The sequence below is a fragment of the Lissotriton helveticus genome, chromosome 5_1 (assembly GCF_964261635.1).
Source record: "Lissotriton helveticus chromosome 5_1, aLisHel1.1, whole genome shotgun sequence".
Classification (NCBI taxonomy): Eukaryota; Metazoa; Chordata; class Amphibia; order Caudata; family Salamandridae; genus Lissotriton; species Lissotriton helveticus.
In genome coordinates, this window is record NC_136065.1 from 302,158,961 (window position 1) to 302,184,223 (window position 25,263).

Genomic DNA, 25,263 nt, shown 5'->3' on the forward strand with positions numbered 1-25,263 from the left:
TTCCAACTACATCTCATCAACAAAACTACCCTTATCCGCACTGACAATATGACAGCAATGTATTATATACAAAAACACGAAGGATCACATTCTTTGCAAATCTCTCTACTAGCGCAAAGCATAAAGAAATGGGCCATTCCACAAAACATATATCTTTTGGCAGAACATCTTCAAGGAGTACACATTCAGATTGCGGATCTGCTAAGTCGACAGACACAGCAGATACACGAATGGGAACTTCATCTTTAAGTTCTTCAACTATTTTTCAAAAGGTGGGGCCACTCAGACATGGATCTGTTCGCCACACAGGCAAACGCGAAATGCCCAACCTTCGCTGCTAGGTTTCCACACCCGTTGTCCAAGGACAATGCTATATGGATGAACTGGTCAGACAGATTTGTGTACGCTTTTCCGCCACTCCGACTCATTCCGCTAGTAGTACGCAAGCTCAAACAGTCTCTCAAGATGATCCTAGTTGCTCCAACATGGGCCCGGCAACCATGGTTCACAACACTTCTGGTACTCTCAATAGTTCCACACCAAAAACAATTGCTCTCCCCAAACCTGCTTACGCAGAACCATTGAGAGATACACAATCCAGATCCAAACCAACTGAATCTAGCAATCTGGCTCCTGAAGTCCTACTGTTCGGTTACCTCAACCTCCCACCAGACTGTATGAACATTATTAAAGAAGCCAGACGCCCTACTACTAGAACTTGCTATGCAGCCAAATGGAAAAGATTTGTCATTTACTGCAATAACAACAACATTTACCCAATAGATGCTTCAATTTAGAACATTATTTGTTACTTGCTGCAGCTACAAAGATGTAATCTAGCATACACATCTATACGATTACATCTTGCTGCCATTGCCCCTTACCTGCAAAACAGACATTTGTCATTGTTTAGGGTACTCGTTATCAAAGCTTTCATGGAAGGCCTTAAAATAATAATTCCTCCCGCAAGACCACCCTCTCCTGTGTGGAATTTAAACATTGTCCTTACTAGAATCCTTCATTTGAACCTCTACACAAATGCAAACTGCAATTCCTTACATGGAAAGTAGCTTTCCTTGTCGCAGTCACCTCTCCCAGGAGAGTAAGTGAGATCCAGGCTTTAACCATACAAGAACCATTCTTACAAATACTTTGTAACAAGGAGGTTCTGAGAACAAATCCAATATTCCTTCCCAAATTTAATCTCTGCTTTTCATCGTAATCAATCTGTAGAGTTACCTGTTTTTTCCCCTAACCCAGATTCCGTAGCATAGATAGCTCTTCACATACTTTGTTAAGAGCTATACTTTATTACATCGACAGAACTAAACTTTTTAGAAAGACAAACCGACAGTTTATAGCTTTCTCTCCACCTCCTAAAGGAAACCCCATCTCCAAAGCTGGAATTGCCAGGTGGATAGTTAAATGCATTCAAATATGCTACCAAAAGGCAAAACGCACATTACCAATTCCCCCTAGAGCGCACTCAACATGCAAACTAGGGGCTTCCGTGGCATTCTTAGGGAACATTCCCTTAGATAACATTTGTAAGGCAGCAACATGGGCTACTCCACACACCTTCACCAAACACTATTGTGTAGACGTGCAACATGCAGGCAAAACAGGCTTCTGTAGGCCAGGCTGTCCTTAAAACACTTTTTCAAACCACTGCAACAGATACAGGTGACCACTGCTAAGAGAGAGCACTGCTGTACAGTCTATACAAAAGTATGAATTCTGCAGCTCATATGCCTCAAACGGAAAATGCTACTTACCAGTATGCATCTGTTCTTGCTATGTAGTGCTGCTGGATATCATACACCCACCGACTACCCGGAACCTGTATCTGTTCCAGTGTTATCTTACTTAGACACTCACATGAACATCTTTCCTGTTTCTACCAAACTTCATCATTTCCCATCATGGCGAAAAACAATCTGAGGATGGAGTCGATGCCCATGCGTACTATCGTCCAAAGGAGGAGTCCCCTATCTAGTGACTACAATGACTTCTTCCAAGACAACAAACTGCAATCATCCGAGCCCAACACCAGATGGCAATCTATGCAAAAGTATGATATTCTGCAAGTCTACATGCTAAGAACAGATGCATACTGGTATGCAGCATTTTCCCTCCAGATCCTTAGATGTGCCTGCATTCCAGAGAAACAATGGAAATACCTCAAATGAGGGTGGACATCCACAGATTCTAGACAACCACAACGGAGAGGAGAGAATGCAGCTCGAAACATAGTGCTGCGCTGGAAAAAACACCATGACGAAACCACCGGGAGAAACCAAGGCCCGCAGCTTGCGTGCAGACACCAATCACAAGATGGTGGCACGCACAATGCCGGATGGCTTCCGGCGCGCACGGGCGCCAAAAGGTGTTACATAGACAATAATGACAAGGAGAAAGATCGCGTCGTCACAATGGATCCTTGAGGTGACTCGCACGGCCAAGTGCGTGAGGTAAACTGTCCGTGCACAGTTCGAGTTCTGAATAGCTGTATAACTGTTCAACCGGCCAAACTGTAGGCAAAACGTTGACATAAAGTACAAACCCACAAAGAAATTCTCAACACAGAGACTAAACACAACAATTAGCCTCTTACAAATGCCAGTGGCGCCGTCAAACATTCAACTCAACTTGAGAGAAACTCAGCAATTGTGTAACTCGCCATGAAGACTGGAATAAAGCAAAGGGAGCAAAAAGGTCATGAGCGCAGTCCACAGCAACAGGCGCAGTGTACACAATTCATGCGCTGACAGATACTTGAAACACTAAGTGATTGCCCAAGTGGCATAATCTCCATACAAATGCAGACACCATGGTTGACTGTGAAGAAAATCACGCATCATGAAGGGAACGAGAAGACCAACATCTCATTTTCTTCAGGCAGTCACCTCAACAATATTTCCTTGCGTTCAATGCCAGACGAGAACCCAAAGCATGGGCAGAGAAGCATGCAGACAGATCCTCCACAGAAAGATCATCGTGGCACCGGCATAATAACTTGTTGAAAAGACTGCTGCCGGTAAGTTGTAGTGAGAAAACACCAGACCGATGTGGAAAAACGTAAAATCTTTTTTAAAAATGTCAATGAGAGCAGCATACTTAGACTGGGGCTGTCTGATAGTAAGACACTGGTGGACTGCGTTGCGCCTCATTCACTTGTAGCTTGTAGTCTTCTTTGCTTTTCTGTGAGGAACTTCTTTTTCCAATGTAGACGTTGTTGTTTTTCTGTGAAGAACTTCCTTGTGTCTCCTTTGGATTTTTCCTTTCCTGTAGTTTTTCATCTTCAGGTCCACTTTGTTCGCCAGGTCCCTGAGATCTGCTTGTAGCACATAGGTAGTCACCAACTCGTCGCCAAATAAATGTAGTAACAAAGTCCACACAGGTAGGATGAAGTTCAAGATGTTTTATTGTAGTAAGTTACAGGTTCTGTAGAGCAACCCCATCAGGAGCAGCTGGTTGCTGCTCAGCCCATTCTCAACTGTCGCTTCACCTCACAGGCTCCCAACATTCCGAAGAGCGCCATCACTCCAACATTCCATGCAGTACACAGCACAAATACACTGGCTGAGCAAGAGGTGAAAAATGGCATAACATTAACATGGACAGGATACTACACATTTTTAGGGGGGGAAGAGTTACAAAGGCTTATACTAGAGTGCCCCAAATATCGAAAAGCAAGGGTCAGCTCTGGGACAAGAAAAGGCTCAGTAGCTAAGGGATTCATTTGCTTGACAGTATTTCATTAAACTAGTATCCTCCTACCTTTCCAAAAATTAATCCTCTACAGAACCCTGTGTGTGTAAGCCTAGCTACCCTCTGGATGAACCCTATCCAACAAAAAAAAACCTTCCCTTTGGTCTCCTTCTAAGCCGTTCTAGGGAGCTAAACCTGCAAAACTTGAAAGAGTAACACAGCGCCCGAGGGTTTGTTTTAAATGAAGCAGTTCTACCTAATCATTATCTGGCCAAGATTTTCCGCAGAGAAGGTCCTCCTAATAGTTGGCTGTTTTTAAGGTGTGCTAGTGGTTGGTGAGGTTAACTCCTAATTAACACCAGGACTTTCACTTCTGATACAAAGCCCAAGAGAAGTCAGTGGGGATCGGTCTTCGCAAAAAAGACTACAGGCTTTGACTGGGGGGGTTAGTTGGGCAAAACGGGGGGGCTCAGGCCTCATGATGCTCAGGGATGTGGGGACACCTTTGGTCCTCTTCTACACGGGGACGGGTGCAGAGGTGTCCTTGGTTGGCGGGTTTTCCTTACCAGGAGCAGTTAAAAAAAACTGTAAACTTCGTACTTGTATAGCGCACTTATACCCTGAGGCCTCTAGGCGCTGTACGCATACCGCTGTGGAACCCTTCCTGGCTTTTCCCTGTGAAGTGTCCACTCCTGGGCACCCCCAAGGTGAAGCCAGGCATCCCAGCGCTGTTGGGGCCGTTGTGGAGATTAAGCAAGCTATTGCCCAGAGTTGCAGAGTGGGACCATGATTAGATTAGGCACCGAGGCAGGAATTATCAGGTCCGAGGAAATTGAGCCCAAGACCCGCCGAGGCGGGAATTGAACCCTGGTTCTGGGCCAGACCTCTGCATCAGGGTCTGCCGCTATAACCATTGAGGTACGAAAAGAGGGGTCCCAGTGGAACAGTCAATATATACATAACATATTACAATTGGATTAAGATTCAAAAACAAATTTACGAGAGTCTCATGAACACACTGTTATTTAATCACACTGTGTTTAGTATAATTAATTGAATACACTTTAGGATTAACATGAAGTAATAATGGTGCCCCAAGAGAGAGGAAAAGTGATATTGTGCAAGTGAAAAGTAGGGTTTGTGCAAATTACTCGTGACTGTGGCAGAAAAAAACACCTTTACATATCACAGCACTGATTCGTAACTGGCGTCAGAGGAGCCAAATGTTTGCAGAACACATAATGTTCCTGTATCATTCGTGAAAACCATGCCTAATGTACACATATATCCACAGTTTGGGTAACACAGGCTGGTTGTAGGACGGAGCAAAGTCGACGTTTCGACCCCAGTGTACTTGGGTATCGTGTAACCTTATTGCGGGGTCTTCCTCAGGACAGGGTGATGTGTAGGGGTGTGCAGGGGGGCAAGCAAGCCTAAAATGATCGAAAATGGAGTCAGTCAATAAATTGTCAGAACCAAATTCAGTTTAAGATAAGGAAGGACCAAGTAGAGTTACCTTGGTAATTGTAATGCAGTGTTGGGCCCTGTGGCTCCATAGACGGCGGGAACGAAGTACTCTACAGTGTAGTCTAAAGAGAGTAGGATGTTGTACTTTAAAATACTGTACTAAACAGAAATCAAAAATCACCCAATACAAGGCGCCGTCAATGGCATAACTATAGGCTTGCGCTTTGTTGAATCAGGATAAATAAGTTTGGTTGCATCTAGAACTCCGATCCAGGCTGAACGTCGTAAGTGACTCTGCAGGGAAATTAAAAAACATACACCGGAGGAGGCGGCATTAGTATCCGAGTTACGGATTGCCGCGAGACAAGTGGTTTAGTGAGAAACCCATCTATACTCGCATCCGAACACTTCATTAGAAGACAAAGGCATCCAGTAGCAGCCGCGTCCGCGGTCCGCAATGCCTACAAATAATTAAAAGCTAGAGGCAACAGTCAATCTTCTGCATGTATAAACATGACGCCACTCTACTCGTTCCCACCCACAGCCTGTCAAAATAAATACCTGTAAGCGAGAGAGCCTCCGGCGTCTAGAGGGATTCTGTAGTCTGCAGGGTGAATCAGCAGAAAGCTGTTTGAGCCAAAACGTGACGTTAATATAGACGTCCTGTCGAAGCGTGCACGCTTGCTAACGCGTGATGCGTTAGTGTGTACATGATAGACAGACTATAGTGCGGCATCGAGTATCCTTGTGAGTTTAGGTAAGAAAGGCCGGTGTTGGCCGTTGCAAAGATATTACACGGGCACGTTGGGTCTGAATTATTATTCTAAGACAGGGGCCGGGGCAAGAGTGTACCCGCTGTCTCACGTGTAAATGTGTCCATAATAGACAGACTATGGTGAACATCATGTGTCGTTGAAAGTTGAGTCATTACATAGGTTGCCAACTGGCACTATAGATTACAGTTAACGTGCATCTCTCCAGCAGAAGGATGAAAACGTTAATCCCGAAATGAATTTACAATTCAACAATAATGGTATTGGTCACATTTCAACATTGATGATGTAAGTCATAAATATGAACCCAACAGATTTCACAAAAGGGGTAGACGTGCACCTCTCTCACATGAGGGTGGAACGTCCATCCGTACTCAATTATTCGAAGGTTAAACCACACAATATTATGCCTCGTTCCCCCATGTACCCCACAAATGAATAGAGATATGATAAGGGGGAATCTCAATGGTCTGGTAACATGGATGGGCATAACACTTGATCAAGGGCATTGGCTTGGGGATAGTACTGTCCTATATCTGAATAGTGCAGCAAGTTGAGAATGGCTACTGTCCATTTCGTTCATGCCATTTCTTATGGGGTAAAAAAAGGTCATCCATTTAGCTTCCCGCATGTTCAAGATATTACTTAAGTCCCCACCTCTGGGTCCCAAAACCACCTTCTCAAGTACCGTCCATTTCAAGGTGTCAGGGGTGTGACCTGTCTTTTTACAATGTTCGACCAAAGGTGCTCCTGTTACTTCGCAGCGAATCCGACTGCCATGCTGCAGGATTCTTGCTTTTATTTTTTGCTGGGTTTGACCGACGTAAAGCAGATTACATGGACATTGAATCACATAGATGACGCTCGAGGTATTACAATTGGTATAGGTTTTCAACTCAATTTTCTGCTGTTTGTACTCAAACACTTTGCCTTGTATGGTTGTTGCACAAGCTTTGCAGGAGCCACATCTGTGGTGTCCTAGTATAGGTGGCATGTTCCACATGGAAAGCACAGTGGCTGTTGCAAGGGGGTCGAGGAATGAGTGTACCACTTGGTCACAAATGTTTTTCGCTCTTCTGAACGAATGCAAGGGCAAATCCTTCCGTTCGATGTCGTCTGCTACAAGTGTCCGGTGTTTATTGACGATTTTTTTAATTGCATTACTTTTTGTAGAAAAGGTTGTCACACAGATCATTTTTCTGGCAAGTGCAGTTATTTCTATTGCGTGGCTGTAATAGTTCCTCTCTTGGGCTGTACAATGCCCGTTTCCGGGCATGTTTGATCAATCTCGCCGGATATCCACGATCACGAAGACGGTCTGCCAATACTTCAGACTCGTTCATGTAGTTGGACTTGGATGAGCAATTCCTACGGACCCGCAAAAATTGCCCAAAAGGCAAATTATCCCTCAAACCACTCAGGTGGCTGGCTATCATATTGCAGGAGGGAATTACGTTCTGCAGGTTTCCTGAATAGCGTTTTGTAGTGCGCCGTTCTCGTTAAAGATGGTTATGTCCAGAAAGTCTATATGGTTGGCATTTGATTGAACAGTGAATTGGATGTCTATATCTCGATTAAGCCAGGCGTGAAAGTCTGTCAGTTGCCCTGGAGTGCCCGTCCAGATCAAAAGGACGACATCTATATATCGGACCCACAAGTTTACGTTATTAGTGAAAGGATTCAAGTTGTTAAAGATGTATTTGCTCTCGTAGTCATCCATATAAATAATAGCAAGGTCCGGAGCAAAAAGAAGCCCCCATTGAGACTCCCTTGGTCTGCAGGAAGAAATCGTTTTGAAACACAAAAACGTTTTTCATCATAGCTAATCGGAGAAGATCGACAATGAAATCTGTAGGGATAGGTACTGGTGCAGTACTTTGATTAAGAACCCGTTCGGCAACCTCCAGTGCGCGCAATTGCGGGATACTTGTGTACAGAGACACATTGTCCATTGTTACTAGGAGTTGGGTTGTGGTGTCAAAAGGGAGGGTAACAACTATATTGATGGTCTGCATCGTATCCCGTAGGTATGCCTTGGTGTTTTCTGTTATGGCTTTAAGAAATGGTCAACGTATTTTCCATGTGGTTCCAACATAGACGCACAATCAGATATAATAGGCCTACCCGGTGGCTCTGTCATGCTTTTGTGAATATTGGGTAGGGTATAAATGGTAGGAAGTCTGGGATGTTTTTGATTCAAGAATTGAACTCCACCTCTGAAAGGAAACCTTGATCTTTACCCCTCTGGGTAATCAGGAGGATCTCCTGGGCTAAGCTCTTAGAGGGGTCCATAGTTAGTTTCTTATAACTGACCCCATCGGACAGTTGCCTGTATGTTTCTTTTTTGTATGTACCCACATCCTGCACCACAATGGCACCCCCCTTGTCCACTGGCTTGATTACCAACTCCTTTTTCTTTTTCAGGGCATAGAGGGCTAATTTTTCCGTGTTGGTGATATTGAATTTCGTGTATTTAAATTCACTCAATACCTTGTCCACATCTCGGGTACCACGTTTTCAAATGCTAATATCGTGCTAGACATAGCGTAAGTCGGTGGGAAGAACGTAAATGGTACCCGTAATCCTGTTTCAGAGCTTCGTTGTTGGGTAGTGGAATTCTTGAAGAAGTATCTTAAACGGATTTTTCTGAAGAAGCTTTATAATTCTGTTTTGAGAGCAAACTTTTTTTGGGGGGGGGGGGCATTGGGACATATAATAGTCCTCTACTCAGGACTTTCATTTCCTCTTCCTTCAAGGCATGTGTTGATATGCTCTAACCATTGAGCCACACTCCTCCAGTTGCGGTAGAGAGGGCCTGCGAATAGATGCTGCAGGCGTAGTCAAGGAGGACTTTGAGTCTGGAGGGTCGGAGTACCACGTTGGCATTGTTGGCCTACTTGATTTCGGGGTAAGCAGCTCTGGTGCTTTCAGGCGCCACGTTTCTGCGATCTTGGAGCCTCACAGCTCAGTCTTTGGTGCCTGCAGGATGCAGAGGAACAGGTCCGCTGTCCTAGGGGATTTTTTGGTCCCTGGGTGAAGTACTGGTGGGTTTCCCAGACTTTTGGAGACCCCAAGTCGGCTTTTGGTACAGTTGTCGAAGTCCTTGAGCAAGCCGGCAGGGTTGCGCCAAATCAGTTGCTGGATCTTCTGTTCTTGCTCTTTGTGACTCTTCACGTCCGTTGTCTGCTTTCAGGTAGGCAGGATCTGATTCTTCGGTGTCAACGGCTCTGCTAAACACTACATTTAGGGGAGTGTGGGGTAGTGTCCAATTGGGTTCTTTCCCTTGGGGTCACTAACCCCCTATATGACAACTTCCTGTGGGAAATGGGCATAGCTCTTTCTCAGAATTCCAAAGTTTGCCATATTCAAGATGGCCAACTCTGAAAAGTCATGTCCACGTTGGTAGCCCTCCTTAAAGGTGGTACTAACCTGAGGGTGGGCATGCCTCCCTAACTAGCTAATTTTCCCACATGTCCAGGTGGACAAAGGCGGTCGGCTTCCTCTCCTGTGAGTGGAAGTAGAGTCGCATTTCGAAGTCAGTGGTCTCATCGAAGCTCCCCTGCCTTGGAATGCGAATCGACAGGTCATCCTGTGTGAGGGTGTATGAACACCCTTTTCCCAAGCAGTTTTCGTTTCTGACCTTCTGGGTGCAAAGGCCCTCACCCTTGTGGGCCAAAAACTCGCGCTGGTGGCAGGCTGGCAAGAACCAGTAAATCAACACACAAGAGGCTGGTAGGTTTTCAGGGGGCACCTCTAAGGTGTTCTCTGTGTGCATGTATTAATAAATTCATCGCTGGCATTGTGTGTTTATTAATACGAAATGTTTGATACCAAGCATCCCTATTTTCAGTGAAGCCTTCATGTAGCTGGGGAACTAGTTTTTACCAGTGTCCAGCTCGTCTACTCAAAATGGCTTTCCTGTTCACTTGTACTGGCAGCAATAGGGCTGACCAACACAAGGTCCCCTTACATATAGATAGAGCACCCTGCCGAGGGCTGTAAGGCCTGCAGTTGGGGTGACTTACCTGTTCTCCATTGCGGTATCTGTGGGCATGGCACACAGGGCTCTGTGCCATGTTGTGTTTTCCCCTTTGTCTCACAAGGCTTGGTCACGGGATGGAGAGCCCTAACAAGCTGACTTCTTTTATGTTTAGGCTAAACATATAAGAAGTCAGCTTGTCAGAGCTCTCCATCCCGTGACCAAGCCTTGTGAGAAGGTGAAAAGCGTTGGGAGTTGGCAAGCGTCTGAAAAATAAAGCCGCTGTAATTTTCTGAAACCACACGAGTGAGTGCGTTCTCATTTCCCAGTCTTCGAGATTGGACTTGTGTTGATATATATCGGCTGGATCCTGCCGAAAGGAAACACACCGCGCTAATTGGGAGCGCCGACGTCGAAATGGATCAATATATATATATATATATATATATATATATATATATATATATATATATATATATATATATATATATATATATATATATATATATATATATATATATATATATATTCCCACTCTGTAATTCACAGGCATTACCTGCAATTTCAAGTGGGACAGGAGCACTTCCAGTTCTCGGTGCTCCCCTTTGGCCTGACCAACGCACCTCAGGTGTTCATAATGTCTGCCCCTACCTCGGCAAATGGCTACAGAAGGAGGGCTCATCTAAAATGGCCTCTTAACAATGTCTAGACGATGGCTGACCTGTTGACATTTGGTTTCTCCAACAAGCACACCTGACTCTTTCCCCATGGCTCTCCTTCATCAGTGCCAACCTGTATACGCTTATCTGCCAAGCTGTGAGAATTCTTGGCTTTAGTCTCTTGCATCCTGGTTGTGGACCATGCTAGGTGGCACATGCAAGCTTTACAGTGGAGTCTGAAGTCCCAGTGGGTTACGCACCAAGGACATTTGTCAGATTCTACCCAGGTGTCAGAGGAGACTTCAAAGGTCTGCAGTGGTGACTGCTCAACTGAAATTGGACCATCAAGAAATCCCTCTCCCTATCTTACTCAGATTATGACTGATGCATTGTTACTATGGTGAGGAGGTCATCTGAGAAAGCTGACAATCAGAGGACTCTGGTCTCTAGTGGATACTCGCCTTCACAAAAACCTGCTGAAGTTGCGAGCGATTTACTTGGTACTAAAGGTTTCCCTCCCGACTATCCAAGGGGAACAGGTGCAGGTGCTCACAGACCACACAACATCTATGTGGTATTGTAACAAACTGAGCAGAATGGGGTTGTGGGCCCTGTGCCACAAGGCTCTTTATCAGGAAGTAACTGAATGTTCAGGGCATATCGCTGATCACCCAGCACCTGGCAGGATCTTTAAACGACAGGGCAAACCAACTCAGCCAATGTTGCCTAGCAGATAATGAGTGGAGGTTAAACTCTGAAGTGGTACAGGAAATCTTCAAGCAACAGGGAGAACCCTGGATCCATCTATTTGCCACCGAAGAGAAAGCACAGTGTTACAGCTTTAATGTGTTGGAATTTCCAAGGCAGTCTACTTTGAGATTCCTTTTGCTGGAATTGGGAAACTGGATTCCTGTACACCTTTCTATCCCTACTTCTGCCTAGAGTGCTGAAAATGACCAAGAGAGACCATGCCAATCCATCCTATTGACTCCAGACTGGGCAAGGAGAGTGTGGTACCTGGAACTTCTGACCCTGAGCATCCGTCTTCCAATCCAGCTACCTGTTCGGGGGGACCTCCTGCTGCTTCAGTAGGCTAAGATCCTAGATCTGTACCTGCACAACCTACACCTCCATTTTTTTTAAACACAATTGTTATTGTTTTGTAGGCATAAGAGACAGCGCACCAATAATACAGCATAAAGACAATCCCCTCCTTGCCTCGCTCTCCAACCCAAACATTCGTATCGTAGAGGCTCCCTCCCACATAATAACATACTAACAAACTATGCATGACCAAGAGAGAGTTCCGTAATCTCTGATCTCTGAATGAACATACCCCCTAAAGTACCTCCTCCCTCCCAATCTCGGGCCCTCTTCCTACCCTCCTCCCCTCCTCCAGCTATATCCCCCCAATCCCCTCATCCTCCCTCATCCTCAAGAAACCCACAACCCTCACAAACACCGTAAACTGCCCCCCTCCCAGGCGTATCGGGGTACTTTTATCATGGGCTGGGGCTGGCCCCGCCACGTCAAACCAACAAGGACAACCTACACCTCCATGCATGGAAATTGCATCATGACAGTTGATGAAATTTGATCTTCCTACTATCGTAGTTGGTGCTATTCTGACAGCTAGGCATCCTTCTACAAAGACTGTTCATGAAGCAAGCTTGGAGAAGTCTTTTTGTGGTGGTGTTCTAGCAGTGGGGCTGGTATTTGAAGGCAGTGGGGATGGGGCAGGTCGCGGTGCAGAGAGGATGAAATTAAATCAATAAAAAACAAATATTACCTCTCTGCCACCCGCTAAAGCCACCGCCTTCTCTCGGTCCTCTTCCCGCTTCCAGGGCAGAAAGTAGGAGGCACCCGGCTCCCATCCTCCTGATAGCCAGTCACAACGCTGCACTGTGATTGGTCTGAGCGCCGTGGATCAGCGCACAACCAGAGAATGGGAGCCTGGGCATGTTCTCATGCAGTCTGCATGGAGAACATGCAAAGTGCGCATGAATGTTTGGCCGGCCAAGCACTCAGGGTTCAGCACGGCGCTCGCTTTCACATTACTGTGGGCGCACAGTCAAAAATGCTCCTTCCCTCCCCCGGCACGGCGCTGTAAACATTTTAACTATTCGTTCCACAAACACTGCACTTTGTTTAACTTTTTCGTGTTGTATTACTTGTTTAAGTATTAGTGTGACACTACATTCGCTCACTTTCACACTCCTAATGAATGCGATTCTGAACGTGGTTTTGTTTTGCTTTTGTCGTGGATTGCATCTGTGGGAGTTCATGTGCACCATAATCAGATGAAGCTTGAAAAATGTCCATAGTTAGGAAAAGAATTGTGTACCAGGAATGCATGTTAGTTCATTCTAATCTTGTGGCGTTTTCCCTGGTGAACGCACATATTGTTAATTAAAATGATGTGGCTTTTAATCTGGAAGCTAATGACTCATCCAGTTTGAGTAGCACTGAGGTTTAATAGCAGTAATGTCATTGCATACAAATGTTTTCGAGTATGACACATATTAACACAGAAAACTGCAACTGCTAAACGCGCCAGCTCAAAGAGCTAAAAAGACAAAGCGATAACCATCAATCTAATTGTATTGGTCTACCAGGGTAGGGCTTAAGTCAGATCAGTTTTGTCATCATTTGCTTTCTCAACAGACAGAAGTTTGACATTTAAGCTGAAACTGAGGCTGGGTGGTTAATACATTTACCATATAGTTAAAAAAAAAAACAAGCACTGGCGTGCCAATAGGTCTCGCAGTAGGAAAGTTGGAGCTATTACAATTGCAATAACAATGCCTTTTATTTTTGTTTTCATTTTAAAAACAAGGGCTTTGTCATTTACAAAACCAATAGCTCCAACTTTCCTACTGCGAGACCTATTGTGCACTGCACAGTGTGGGTGAAAGTGGCACTGCGTGTGTGTGAGTGGCTTTGAGTGAGTTGCGTTGCGTGGGTGAGTGGCGTTGCATGTGTGAGTGGCGTTGTGTGTGTGAGTGGCGTTGTGTGTGTGAGTGGCGTTGCATGTGTGAGTGGCGTTGCATGTGTGAGTGGCGTTGGGGGTGTGAGTGGCGTTGGGGGTGTGAGTGGCGTTGGGGGTGTGAGTGGCGTTGGGGGTGTGAGTGGCGTTGGGGGTGTGAGTGGCGTTGGGGGTGTGAGTGGCGTTGGGGGTGTGAGTGGCGTTGGGGGTGTGAGTGGCGTTGGGGGTGTGAGTGGCGTTGGGGGTGTGAGTGGCGTTGGGGGTGTGAGTGGCGTTGGGTGTGTGAGTGGCGTTGGGTGTGTGAGTGGCGTTGGGTGTGTGAGTGGCGTTGGGTGTGTGAGTGGCGTTGGGTGTGTGAGTGGCGTTGGGGGTGTGAGTGGCGTTGGGGGTGTGAGTGGCGTTGGGGGTGTGAGTGGCGTTGGGGGTGTGAGTGGCGTTGGGGGTGTGAGTGGGGTTGGGTGTGTGAGTGGGGTTGGGTGTGTGAGTGGCGTTGGGTGTGTGAGTGGCGTTGGGTGTGTGAGTGGCGTTGGGTGTGTGAGTGGCGTTGGGTGTGTGAGTGGCGTTGGGTGTGTGAGTGGCGTTGGGTGTGTGAGTGGCGTTGGGTGTGTGAGTGGCGTTGGGTGTGTGAGTGGCGTTGGGTGTGTGAGTGGCGTTGGGTGTGTGAGTGGCGTTGGGTGGGTGAGTGTGGCATTGCGTGGGTGAGTGTGGCATTGCGTGGGTGAGTGTGGCATTGCGTGGGTGAGTGTGGCATTGCGTGGGTGAGTGTGGGCTTGCGTGGGTGTGAGTGGCGTTGCGTGTCTGAAAGTGGTGCTGTGTGGGTGAAAGTGGTGCTGCGTGGGTGTGAGTGGCTTTGCGTGAGTGGCGTTGCGTGAGTGGCGTTGCGTGAGTGACTGGCGTTGCGTGGGTGAGTTGTGTTGCGTGTGTGAGTGGTGTTGCTTGGGTGAGTGACATTGCGTGGGTGAGTGTGGCATTGCGTGGGTGAGTGTGGCATTGCGTGGGTGAGTGTGGCATTGCGTGGGTGATAGTGGGCTTGCGTGGGTGTGAGTGGCGTTGCGTGTCTGAAAGTGGTGCTGTGTGGGTGAAAGTGGTGCTGCGTGGGTGTGAGTGGCTTTGCGTGAGTGGCGTTGCGTGAGTGAGTGACTGGCGTTGCGTGTGTGAGTGACTGGCGTTGCGTGTGTGAGTGACTGGCGTTGCGTGTGTGAGTGACTGGCGTTGCGTGTGTGAGTGACTGGCGTTGCGTGTGTGAGTGACTGGCGTTGCGTGGGTGAGTGACTGGCGTTGCGTGGGTGAGTGACTGGCGTTGCGTGGGTGAGTGACTGGCGTTGCGTGGGTGAGTGGCGTTGCGTGGGTGAGTGGCGTTGCGTGGATGAGTGGCGTTGCGTGGATGAGTGGGGTTGCGTGGATGAGCTGCGTTGCGTGTGTGAGTGGCGTTGCTTGGGTGAGTGGCGTTGCGTGGGTGAGTGGCGTTGCGTGGGTGAGTGTGGTGTTGCGTGGATGATAGTGGGCTTGCGTGGGTGTGAGTGGCGTTGCGTGTCTGTAAGTGTTGATGTGTGGGTGAAAGTGGCACAGAGCCTTTGATGTGGCCTGGCGCAGGAGAAATGCTGCTGCTGCTAATTAAATATAAAAAGTGTTTTGGGACTCACGGCTGCCGAGAGTAACAAGGCAGTGCTGGGAGGGGGGCTGCGCACCAACTGAAGTGCTCTGGTTGCACGACCTGCGGCCGGCCGTGTGAAGTGATAAGCCTTTGAAGTACACAGGCATGCTGTGACTGAGGTGTGACAAAAACCACTTGAAACAAAATGCCACTTCAAAGTTTATATTGTTTATTCTTGGAGGCAAAGAAAATACGAGTTTGCCAGTTCAAAACAAAAAAAAGCACGGGGGCCAGAATCTTTAAGTGACCTAAACTGGAAATAGTTTTAGTACAATAACTGTGGTAGTAGAAATCGTTTCAGCCAAAAGGCCTGGTTGCAGCTTTGTTTTGTTAAACGGGGTGTGTTTTAAAGTGAGGCGTTGGGGCTGGAAAGTTTTACGATCGGCCTGAGAAGAGAAATGTCGAACAAAGACAGTATTTCACCGCAGGCTGGCAGACAGCTGCGGAAGGTATTTACAACTTTACTGCAGTGCGGCACTGCGCGCTGCTGCGGCCAGGAAGTGAGGGGGCAGGGGGGTTGGAGCAATCCGCATACACATGTAAATTGGAAATGTGGTGCAATTTGTAAAAATTACCATGATCCTCTTTATTCTATAGAAAATAAAATGGCGTATTGCAAGCAATCACTGGAAATACAATGCCTTGATGTTTCTGTTTCCAATGTCTTGCTCATCTCGCACATATTGCAAACGCGCACAATCGGGAATATTTATGCAAATGCATCTGCATACTTTTATATACTAAATACGTACGTCTTGTAGGGAGTGGGGTGTAGGAGGGAGTGGGGTGTAGGAGAGAGTGGACGACATATATACATTGATGGATGACATATATACATTGAGGATATGCAGGGTGAGAGAAGGGAGCAGGAGAAGAAGAAAATATAGAGAAAGAGAATGCGAGGCAAGAAAGGAGACCGCTAGAGAAGGGTAGAAGGGAAAAGTAACAAGAGTAGGGTTGCGAAGGAAAGAGCATGGAGAAGGAAAGTCAGGAGGCAAGAGAGGGAGGGAAATGAAGAAAGAGTGGGAAAAGAAAGAGATGAGGCGCGAGAAAGAGAGGGATAAACTCAAGAAAAAACGTGGGAGTGCGAGAGATAGCGAGGACAACCAGAGAGAGGTCGTGGGAGGCGATGGAGAAACAGAAAGTGAATGAGCGAGAGAAGCGCAGAATCACCGAGAAAATAGAAAGTGGTAGAGGGCAGACCCAGCTGGACTGGATGAGAAGGGACAGAAAAGAAATCGGCTTTAGATGTAGGAAGAAAAGAAGGTAGAGTTAGAAATACTCTGACAGGCGAGTACATGAGAACAGTACCAGAATGAACAAATGAAGGGAAAGAACAGTGACTGCAGCAGGCAGGATGGAAGGTCACGAATGCTGCTAAGGAAATGGAAGCAGTTAATAGCTGTACGTGGGGAAGCACGGGAGGGAATATTGTTGATAGAAGAGAGAATGCAGAGCGCAAGCTGGGCGAAGCCCTTTGATGTGCTGTGAGCGGCCGGGAATGAATGATTAGGGGAGGAGAAGCGGGAAACTGAAAGTACGGCCGGCCTGCGGCCGGCCATGAATAATTAGGGGAGGAGAAGCCCTGGCCGTGAATGCGCGTGCATGTTTGCTCACGTGATTCACGTGAACTGCAAGAAAACCGCGGGGCTGAAAGCCCTTAGTTTGAAGAGGATTTTGGCCACTTGAATTCTCGTTCCCTCAATGCGCTTGCGCGCATTGTAGGTCACGAGACCTAAAAACCTTCTAAGTTAGCAAGCAAGGCTGAACAGTTTAAGCGTGAAAACCACTTGGCCGCAGTTTGAGAGTGCGGATGGAGCTTTCTTTTAAGCTTCCAAAGGTCAGACACTTCAGGGACAGACACCATTGTCATAGGCTTCCACTGAATCTAGTACTACGCAGTACCAGGGGCAAACCTTGTATAGAAATCCACAATATTTTGTTGTGCCTGGGCCTGAGATTTAAAAAAAAACTTGTTTATAGTGATAACACATAGAGTCCATGTATATAAATACAGGCAGTAAACCTATTTAATCATAAAACATACGCAGAAAGAGTTTGATCCATGCATTGAGATACTTTTTCCAAGCAAAAGCCCTCTGCTACACCATTTTCATATAGTATATTAGTCATTATTCACAAAGGCCTCTCCGTACTGTTTGAAGCTTGAGAGCCAGCTGATTTGGTGTGCGTTCTAGAGGGTTTCCTTGGTGAATATTTAACGTTGGTGTCTGTTTCACAATCCATTTCTTCCTGTGATTCAGATGTCAATTTACTCTGTGTCTGTTTTTGTGTCTTGACCAACCTCTTTCCATGCACAAGGAGTATTCTCGGAGTGTTGTTGGAAGTTTCTTTTAAACGGAAATATCACTTCACCTCCGAATGAGCTAGGATAGGTGCACAGTGGCATATGTTATCTTAACTAATTGATCACATTCACAGGCAAACAGAACCCGGTTGACTCATGGCATACGACTTCTGCACATCTAGGTCCAATGAGAATACAAGACTTTATTTCCCGATGTATATGTGGCTTTATGTCTGGCAAAGTAGGCATGGTCTTTTCTCAGGATTGTAAGCGATTCGTTTATTGATATTTCCTGTAGCACCAATCCTACCAAATATCTACATTTTATTGATATGTAGATATAATTAGTTGCTTACTCTCCCTTAACTTTTAAGTCAATCATTTTGAGTTGTGATGGTAATACGATGACTGTTTTCCCTTTGATTGTCCATCAGTTTTTTTTCCAGGTGGCCGAGTTGGTTCTTGATAGCATTTTGCAGAGAAACGCCGTTTGTTTCATGCAACATCCATATTTCTTTTACACCAAAATAGAACCTACATGAGAAATGGGAGGGTGTCGCAGATTATTTCCAGTAATATTAGTGACCTGCTGCTGTTACAATACATGATTTCACTCCGCACAATTATACACCACACCATGCCACATAATTCTACACAACGGCACACAATTCAGCCCCACACAGTTCACCGCACCGCATAATTACACTCCATATAATACCACTCAACACCACATAATTCACCTCCATTTAATTGCACTCTCCTCCATACCACATAAATCCAAACCACATAAATCCAGTCTATGCTACGTAGCAACACTCCACATAAATACACTCTACACCATGCCACATAATACCACTCAACACAGTTTCCACTCAACGCCACACAGTTCAACTCCACACATTTCCATTCCACACCACATAATTCAACAAACCACAGAATTCAACTCAACACATTTACACACCACAACACACCACATACGTCCAATCCACACCACAGCATTCCACATCATGCCACAAAATTCAACAGCACACCACATAAGTAAACTCCACTGAATCCACTCCACAATACAATTCCAAATAATTGCATTCCATGAAACACAATCCTACTCCACATAATTCCAGTACACTTAATACCACATAATTACTATCCACATAATTCCACTGCACACTTTGCCATGTTATTCCACTCCACAAATCCACTCCAAGCCACATAATTCCACTATACACAATTCCACAACTAGCGATTCCAATCCAACCCACATATTAACACTCCACACCACATACATTCACTCCAAAAATAAAACTTATAGGTAAAAAACATTGTCATTTAGAACGTCAATACTTATAACTCACAAATGTGAGACCTATTTGCATTGCAAATGCTTGTTTTGTTGACGTGACAATTTTTTGTGTAACGAAGAGCACCTAAATAGAAATCTTATCCGTTAGGCTCTTCATGAAAGATTGCAGATAGCAAAAATAAGGTTTTTCTGGTGATGGATTTCCAATTGGTGTGGCGCCGCGGCCAGGGCGACTGACGCTGGAATCTGGGGACCACGGTTCGATCCCCGGCTCCGGTGGCAGATTAGCCCAGCACCATGCGACTCTGGGCAATAGCTTGCTTAATCTTCCCGACGGCCCCCCAGCGCCTAGAGACCCTTACGGGTGATTGTGCGCTATACAAATGCGGATTATTATTATTATTATTATTATTGTGCCTCCTCACAAGCCAGATAATCCATCTATTGCTCTTCTACTGCTCCCTTTGAGACTGGTTCAAGGGAGTTCCCGAGTGTTTCTGTCCTGACTCCAAAGAGGCTTCAAGATTTTGTTTTTTATTTTTTTGTGTGTTGACTTTGATGTACCTTGTGTATGCTGAGCTCGCTACCTTGTGGAGGTGTATTAATTCACCCAGAATCATTCTGTGGTGACGGTGAGTTTCTGCTAATGATCAAAGAGCCTGTCTTCAGTTTAATTTGCTGGTTTCCCCAAAACAAGCGGTTGTCGAGATCATAGTAGTCATGGTGATGTGGTGCAATTAATCTTCATAATAAGGGAAATAAGTCTTTGCACACTAAAGCCACTGAGTAGATAACAGTTTCTCAAATATTGTCTGAGAACACAAAAGGAGTCTGTGCATCTGATTCCAGCATGTGTAACTAAAAACTCATTCGGTTTTTAAGCAGTCAACATCATCAGAAATGGTTTATAGCTCCAAAAGCAATGCACTCTACAAATGAAAGACAACGCTAGTTCCCAATTGCCAACCAAAAGCAGGATCTCCGCATCAGTATGCCCTTTCAATAAGGCTCACATACTCGTAGAATTCTCCTGTTAAAAACTGGGCCTGCTGAAGAATGATGTTGCCTTGGTTAGCACCTACCAATCTGCAGATAGTCGGATCTAGCGCGCCACACACTCACTTTCAGGCCCTGGCGTTCAGTGAGGGAAACGGATTCATTTCTAGGCATCCCTTGAAGATATACTGTTGCATCTTCCAGGGAGATTCCTCTCCGGCATAGTGTTAGGACAAGTAATGGTAAACGGTGAGTGAAGACAATTGTCATAGGTCACCCAACACAACAAGTCCTCACCCCCTAGGCCCACCAAGCCCCAAAACCTCAGTGTGTGGGACGAGACCGGTACTCACATGTGAATGGACTGTGTACCAAGCCTGGCAGCTCTGCCTTCATCATTATATTCAAATGTTCTCATTGCGAGATTAACTCGAGCCAAGTAATTGCAGGGAAATTCCCCATGGTGTCCAAACATCAAAGATACCCTCCATTTTGCAGACACTCTGGTAGTCTGAACTTGGTTTCTTCATGAACATGCTCGGTCTCCAGTCTACATTTTGTCGGCTGTGTCAGGCTAGTATATCAAACTAGTTGAAAGTAAAATTTTCACAGCCAAACAGTTAAAAATTATATGGGGTAAGAGAATTTGTTTTTCGATGCATGCTCTTTTCTAATCTTCTGTTATCAACTACCTTCCTCCTAGAGTGCTTGGTCATACATTTCTGCATCCTCGCAAGGTCTTTGAGGATGAAGTTAATATTTCTCATAAGATATCACATAAATAATTAATGCAGTCACATTCTTCCTGATGGTACGTAATGATTTTCTTCTGGACCATAAAAATATAATTTACCTTCTTCCCTGCCCCGCTCTGTACTTTTTTGCTAGCCCTACAAAAAATACGATACGTTGGTCTTCTAAACTCAGAAGGATCCTCTGTTTAAATATCAAGAGATTTTCCAGTGCAGCATTTTTACTACATAGTTACAGCATGATCTGTATATTATCTGTACTCAAATACAGTGGACTGTGACCATAAGGGTTTAGCGAAATAGGTAATCTACTGACAGATTCTTCTTCAAGAGTACTCAACAGTGAACAGAAGCAGATCTGTTTTGAAAAGATGTTTTTTCAGCGTTTCTCTTCTGATGCTGCTACTTTGTCCATTCTAAGAAGTTAGATTTTCTATATACACTGGCAGTCATTTGAGAATTAGGAATAATTATTTTCCGTACATTTCTCTCTGTGATGACGTCTACACATTGGGTTTTGTATGATGCCTCTTCTGGGCCCTTTCAGAGTGCTGGTATCATAAGGCCAGCTACTTTTGTCCTCTTGCCTAGATGAACATTGAGAAGACCTCACTTGAATACAAAGTACAAATGACCTTGAGCAGCACCCTGTTCAACTCCACCATTAGTTTTTCTCTAATGGTTTTCATGGCCATACTTAGAACAATGTGCTGTGGTGGAACCCAATTACCATAAGGAGGGTTATGGGATGGGGTGAGCATGTAGTTTATCGATAATGAAATAAATTTTTGTTTGTTTTATTGTTCCACAGACCTATGAGGACCAGCACAGCAGTGCGGGTGAAGAGGAAGAGGAGGAGGAGGAAGAAAGCGAGGATGGCGAGGAAGATGACGACATCACCAGTGCTGAGTCGGAAAGCAGTGAGGAGGAAGAAGGCGAACGTGAAGAAGACCAGCAAAACGTTAGCCGACAACAGCAGCTGGAGTGGGATGATTCCACACTCACATATTGAGTACCCGCTGGCCTCGCTCCAAGTCTCCTGCAGATAATTCCACAATAGCCCTCTTCATTCCTTCCAAGTCGCCAAGGCGTAAAGAAACTAAGCCAGTAGATCTGACAGACACGTTTAAAAAAAACAAAATAAGAAAAAAAGTGTGCTGTTTGGCCTGCCCCAAGTGTCTGTCTGTAGAATAGATATGTCCTTCTTTTCCTCCCTAATCAGACTTTTTAACACTATGTATAGACCCACCTTGCACTTTTAGCCCCATCATCTCAGCTGAATGACTCTACAGATTGGTAGACATTGCACATAGGTTTCAGGACTCTATCCTTCACCTGTGGGACTGCTTTGGCGTCATTCATCATTTTGTAAAGGACACACCGGTTTCACAGCTGGCAAAGGGTTTTACGCTGCAGTCACTTGCAGCATGTGGACTATACGTATATATACAATATATATATCTGTCTATCTCACTTTCTTCAAGTTAGTGCATGTGAAAAGTGGCAAAACAAACTTGAGGTGAATAATTGTAGATGATTAACTTTTTAATATTTTGTAAATATGTTGAGCTATGTGTCATTTGTGGTAGTGAAAGGAGGGATTGGGTTTTAAGTGTATGATTTGATTTTAGGTTCAAAAAGGTGATGGAGCAGGCGAGACTGGAGATTTCTTGTTCAAGTCTGTGCAGGGGCACTTTATTTGACTGGTATCCGGTATGCTTAGCAGACGCTTGTCTGTGCGGTTAGTTGCCCCTTCCTTTCCCTACATTAAGGGGTGAGGAAAGTCCATTTCAAGTGGTAGCCCAATTATGGATCCTACCTCATTCCATTGTGATGCATTTACAAGTAACTGACCATGGACTATCCTGGTCTCTAGTTACTTGAGTGGGCATAGTTTTTCAGTCCATCTGTGAATGTGTTTTATGATGTGGAAGTGAAGGTGCCCCTTGCCGCTCTCAGACAAGTGTGCTGTTTGCGGTCCTTGCACAGTGCCGTACACTTCACCTAGGCTTGGTGATGCTCACTGCCAGTCTGTAGAGGCTAGGTGTTGCAACTGCAGCTAGGCGAAGGTCCTCATTGGGTGCCACTTGGACTATTTTTTTATTTGTTTTCTTCGTTAAAGTTGCAGGCAGATTTCAGAGCTTGCTGTACTTCCCTGACATGCTCAGGTGTTAGCTTGGGCCGCTGGTTTATGCATCTCTTGAGTGAGCAAACTCTTGCTCACAGCCCCTCTGCTTGTGGTGCTGATATGTTAACACTCCAGTTAGTGAACTTTGCATCTTGTATATTGGCCCATATTCCAGGCGCATTAATTCATTCCAGCGAGTTACTTTTCTCCCCTTAAATTATCCTGAGCTGCTGGTGTACTGACTGGCTCCAGTCTGATTTTAGCTTCCTTTGCATCAGCCTGAGGTGCTGGTGTTTTATGCGATTTGTTTACATTTTCAGTAATATTTGTTTTTCCTGCTGGTGAAATTATAATTGTAAATTGTACAAACAGTCTTGTAAATCGAGTCAATAATGTTGTGTTCCAAGAATGCTCCGCTTTTGCCGCTTTCTGATTTAACAGTAGATAAAAGCTCTTTTATTTTTTGGCGCTCGTTCCGGTGGGAACTCTTTAAGGTACGAAAAGTGATTGATTACTCGACATCTGTGAGTGCTATATTTTGGTAGGGCAGATTACATTTGGTAGTTCAGAGCAACAATCTCTGGCTGCCTCAGATGCCACAGTTCTCGGTTACAGGTGGTTGTACATGGTGTTTAAATGAGATTTTTAATTGAAGGCATGCACCCCTTTTGGTGGTCAAGTGGTAAGAACACTCATACCAATTATGGTCAAGGTACATGGAGCCATGGCTTGGGAAAGCCCACCTTGTTTTGAGAACCTGTGGCACACTTTATATGGACAGCAGTGCAGTCAGACTGATGGATAAAGATGGAACACTGCCAAAGAAGATTGCATGGGAGTCCTTTGGGGTATTAGGTGTAACTAATATAACTGAATTTGGATGAAATAGTTTAGAACCATAGGCGCAGTGGCCAGGTTTCTTCCTGATTACTTTGCATCATGCCCTGTCAGGGTAGCTCTCTAGCAGCGGACTTCCTTGCTTCCCATGGACACTGAGGTATTTTTCAATAGTGTGGTGTAACCCCAGCAGTGTACTTCATTTAACTTGGAGATCGTGATAGCATTGGAAAAAAAGGATGAAACCAGCTCACAATGTCAGTGAACTGACAGCTTTTTTTAATGTAAAATTTTAGATTTCTAAAACAGAATGGTTTTATGATTTAGCAACATTTATGTGATACCATGACTGCTAGTTTTAAGTAACCTGACACGGGTTAACTACTGTCTGACAGCTGTCTTGTGTCCATGTCGATGTGTAGAGGGATTCTCCTTCCATTTACTCACTGTAGCTGCTTTAATTAGACTGCAAATCATCACGAAAGAAACTGCTTTTGCTGAAGATGGAGTGTAAACTTCATGATGCTATTTGTAGCCTCTGTATGGTTAACTTTCCAGATTTGTATATTGGTGATAGGTCAGTTTCAACAGTCTATAAGCTACAATAAATCTCTGGATCTGAAGGTTGGTCAATTCTTTGACATTTTGTTTTACGCATACCATTCAATATCATAGACCAAAGTGGTGGTTGAATTAATAAATGTAATATGTTTGTATTACTTTTGAGCGTTTTAGGACCGCAGTGTGGCTTTAACTACTTTGTAAATGGATTTAAAAATGTTCACTATCAATGGATCTTATAAGGTAATCCTAACAATTGACTAGTCCTGCCAGTGTAGTATTTTGAAATGTTTTCAGCAAGTACAAAAAATGAATCTGCTGCTTACATCTTTTTAAAGTTTCCTCATCTTATGACTACCCTCAATACACTACATGGATGTAGAACCCAGCAATATCTCTCACCAGGTAGCGCGATGCAGCTTAATCAACCAGGACATATTATGCACTGACAGAATTGCTGGCATGAGTTCCTGTTTCTTTGTCACACTGTGACTAAAGCCTGGTGATCCTCTTGGTTTTTCATCAGTTTCTAGCTTCAACAGCAACTAGATTAAATGCCTCCTCTTAAAGTTTCGGGGTTTAAACCCTGTTGCAGATACTGAAGAAAGATGTCCTTATTTGATGCACCTGCCATGTGCATGTGGTACTTTGGATCTGTATACAGCCCCTCAGCCTTGTCACTCCATCTTCCTTGATGCATCCAAAGGCCTTCAGAGATTGGGAGCTCAAGTTTGTTTTTGGCCACGATCCACAAGGACATATCAAAGTGGTCCCTCATCCCTTTAGGTAATTCTCCCACATAAACTGTTATCCCAAAAAGCCTTCCCACAAAAACATCATAGGAAGGAGAAGTCTGCTTTTTCCTTGAGAAAACTATCCCACTCCTGGACTGTATGGAGACTACAGTTCCAGGACAATAGACGCCTCCTCATTGTCTAAGCCAACTCCACATTGGGAGATGTTGAAACCTGCGTTCTGCACTCAACTGATCGAGCACAGATCAAGGCCTTCTGCTAGGCCATGCGTAACATAATCAGGACGCCCACATTACGTTCTGCAACACTTCTCAAAGCTGAGCCTATTCCTGTGAATTTGGCAGTTCTGATGGCCAAGATGCGGCAAGCTCAACACCTTCACGGGCTTAGTCCTTGG

At 45.1% G+C, this 25,263-nt stretch overlaps 1 protein-coding gene across 4 annotated transcripts in view; it reads left to right on the forward strand.

Annotated features, from left to right (window-relative positions):
• Positions 1 to 24,173, forward strand: part of CLSTN1 (calsyntenin 1) — a 329,531-nt gene extending 305,358 nt beyond the window's left edge. For all 4 annotated transcript variants that reach the window (XM_078642290.1, XM_078642287.1, XM_078642289.1 and 1 more), the window contains one exon: positions 21,397 to 24,173. In XM_078642290.1, coding sequence (XP_078498416.1) covers positions 21,397 to 21,597 — 201 coding nt within the window. In that variant the 3' untranslated portion in view covers positions 21,598 to 24,173. The remainder of the gene's footprint in view (positions 1 to 21,396) is intronic.
• Positions 24,174 to 25,263: the final 1,090 nt, after the last annotated feature.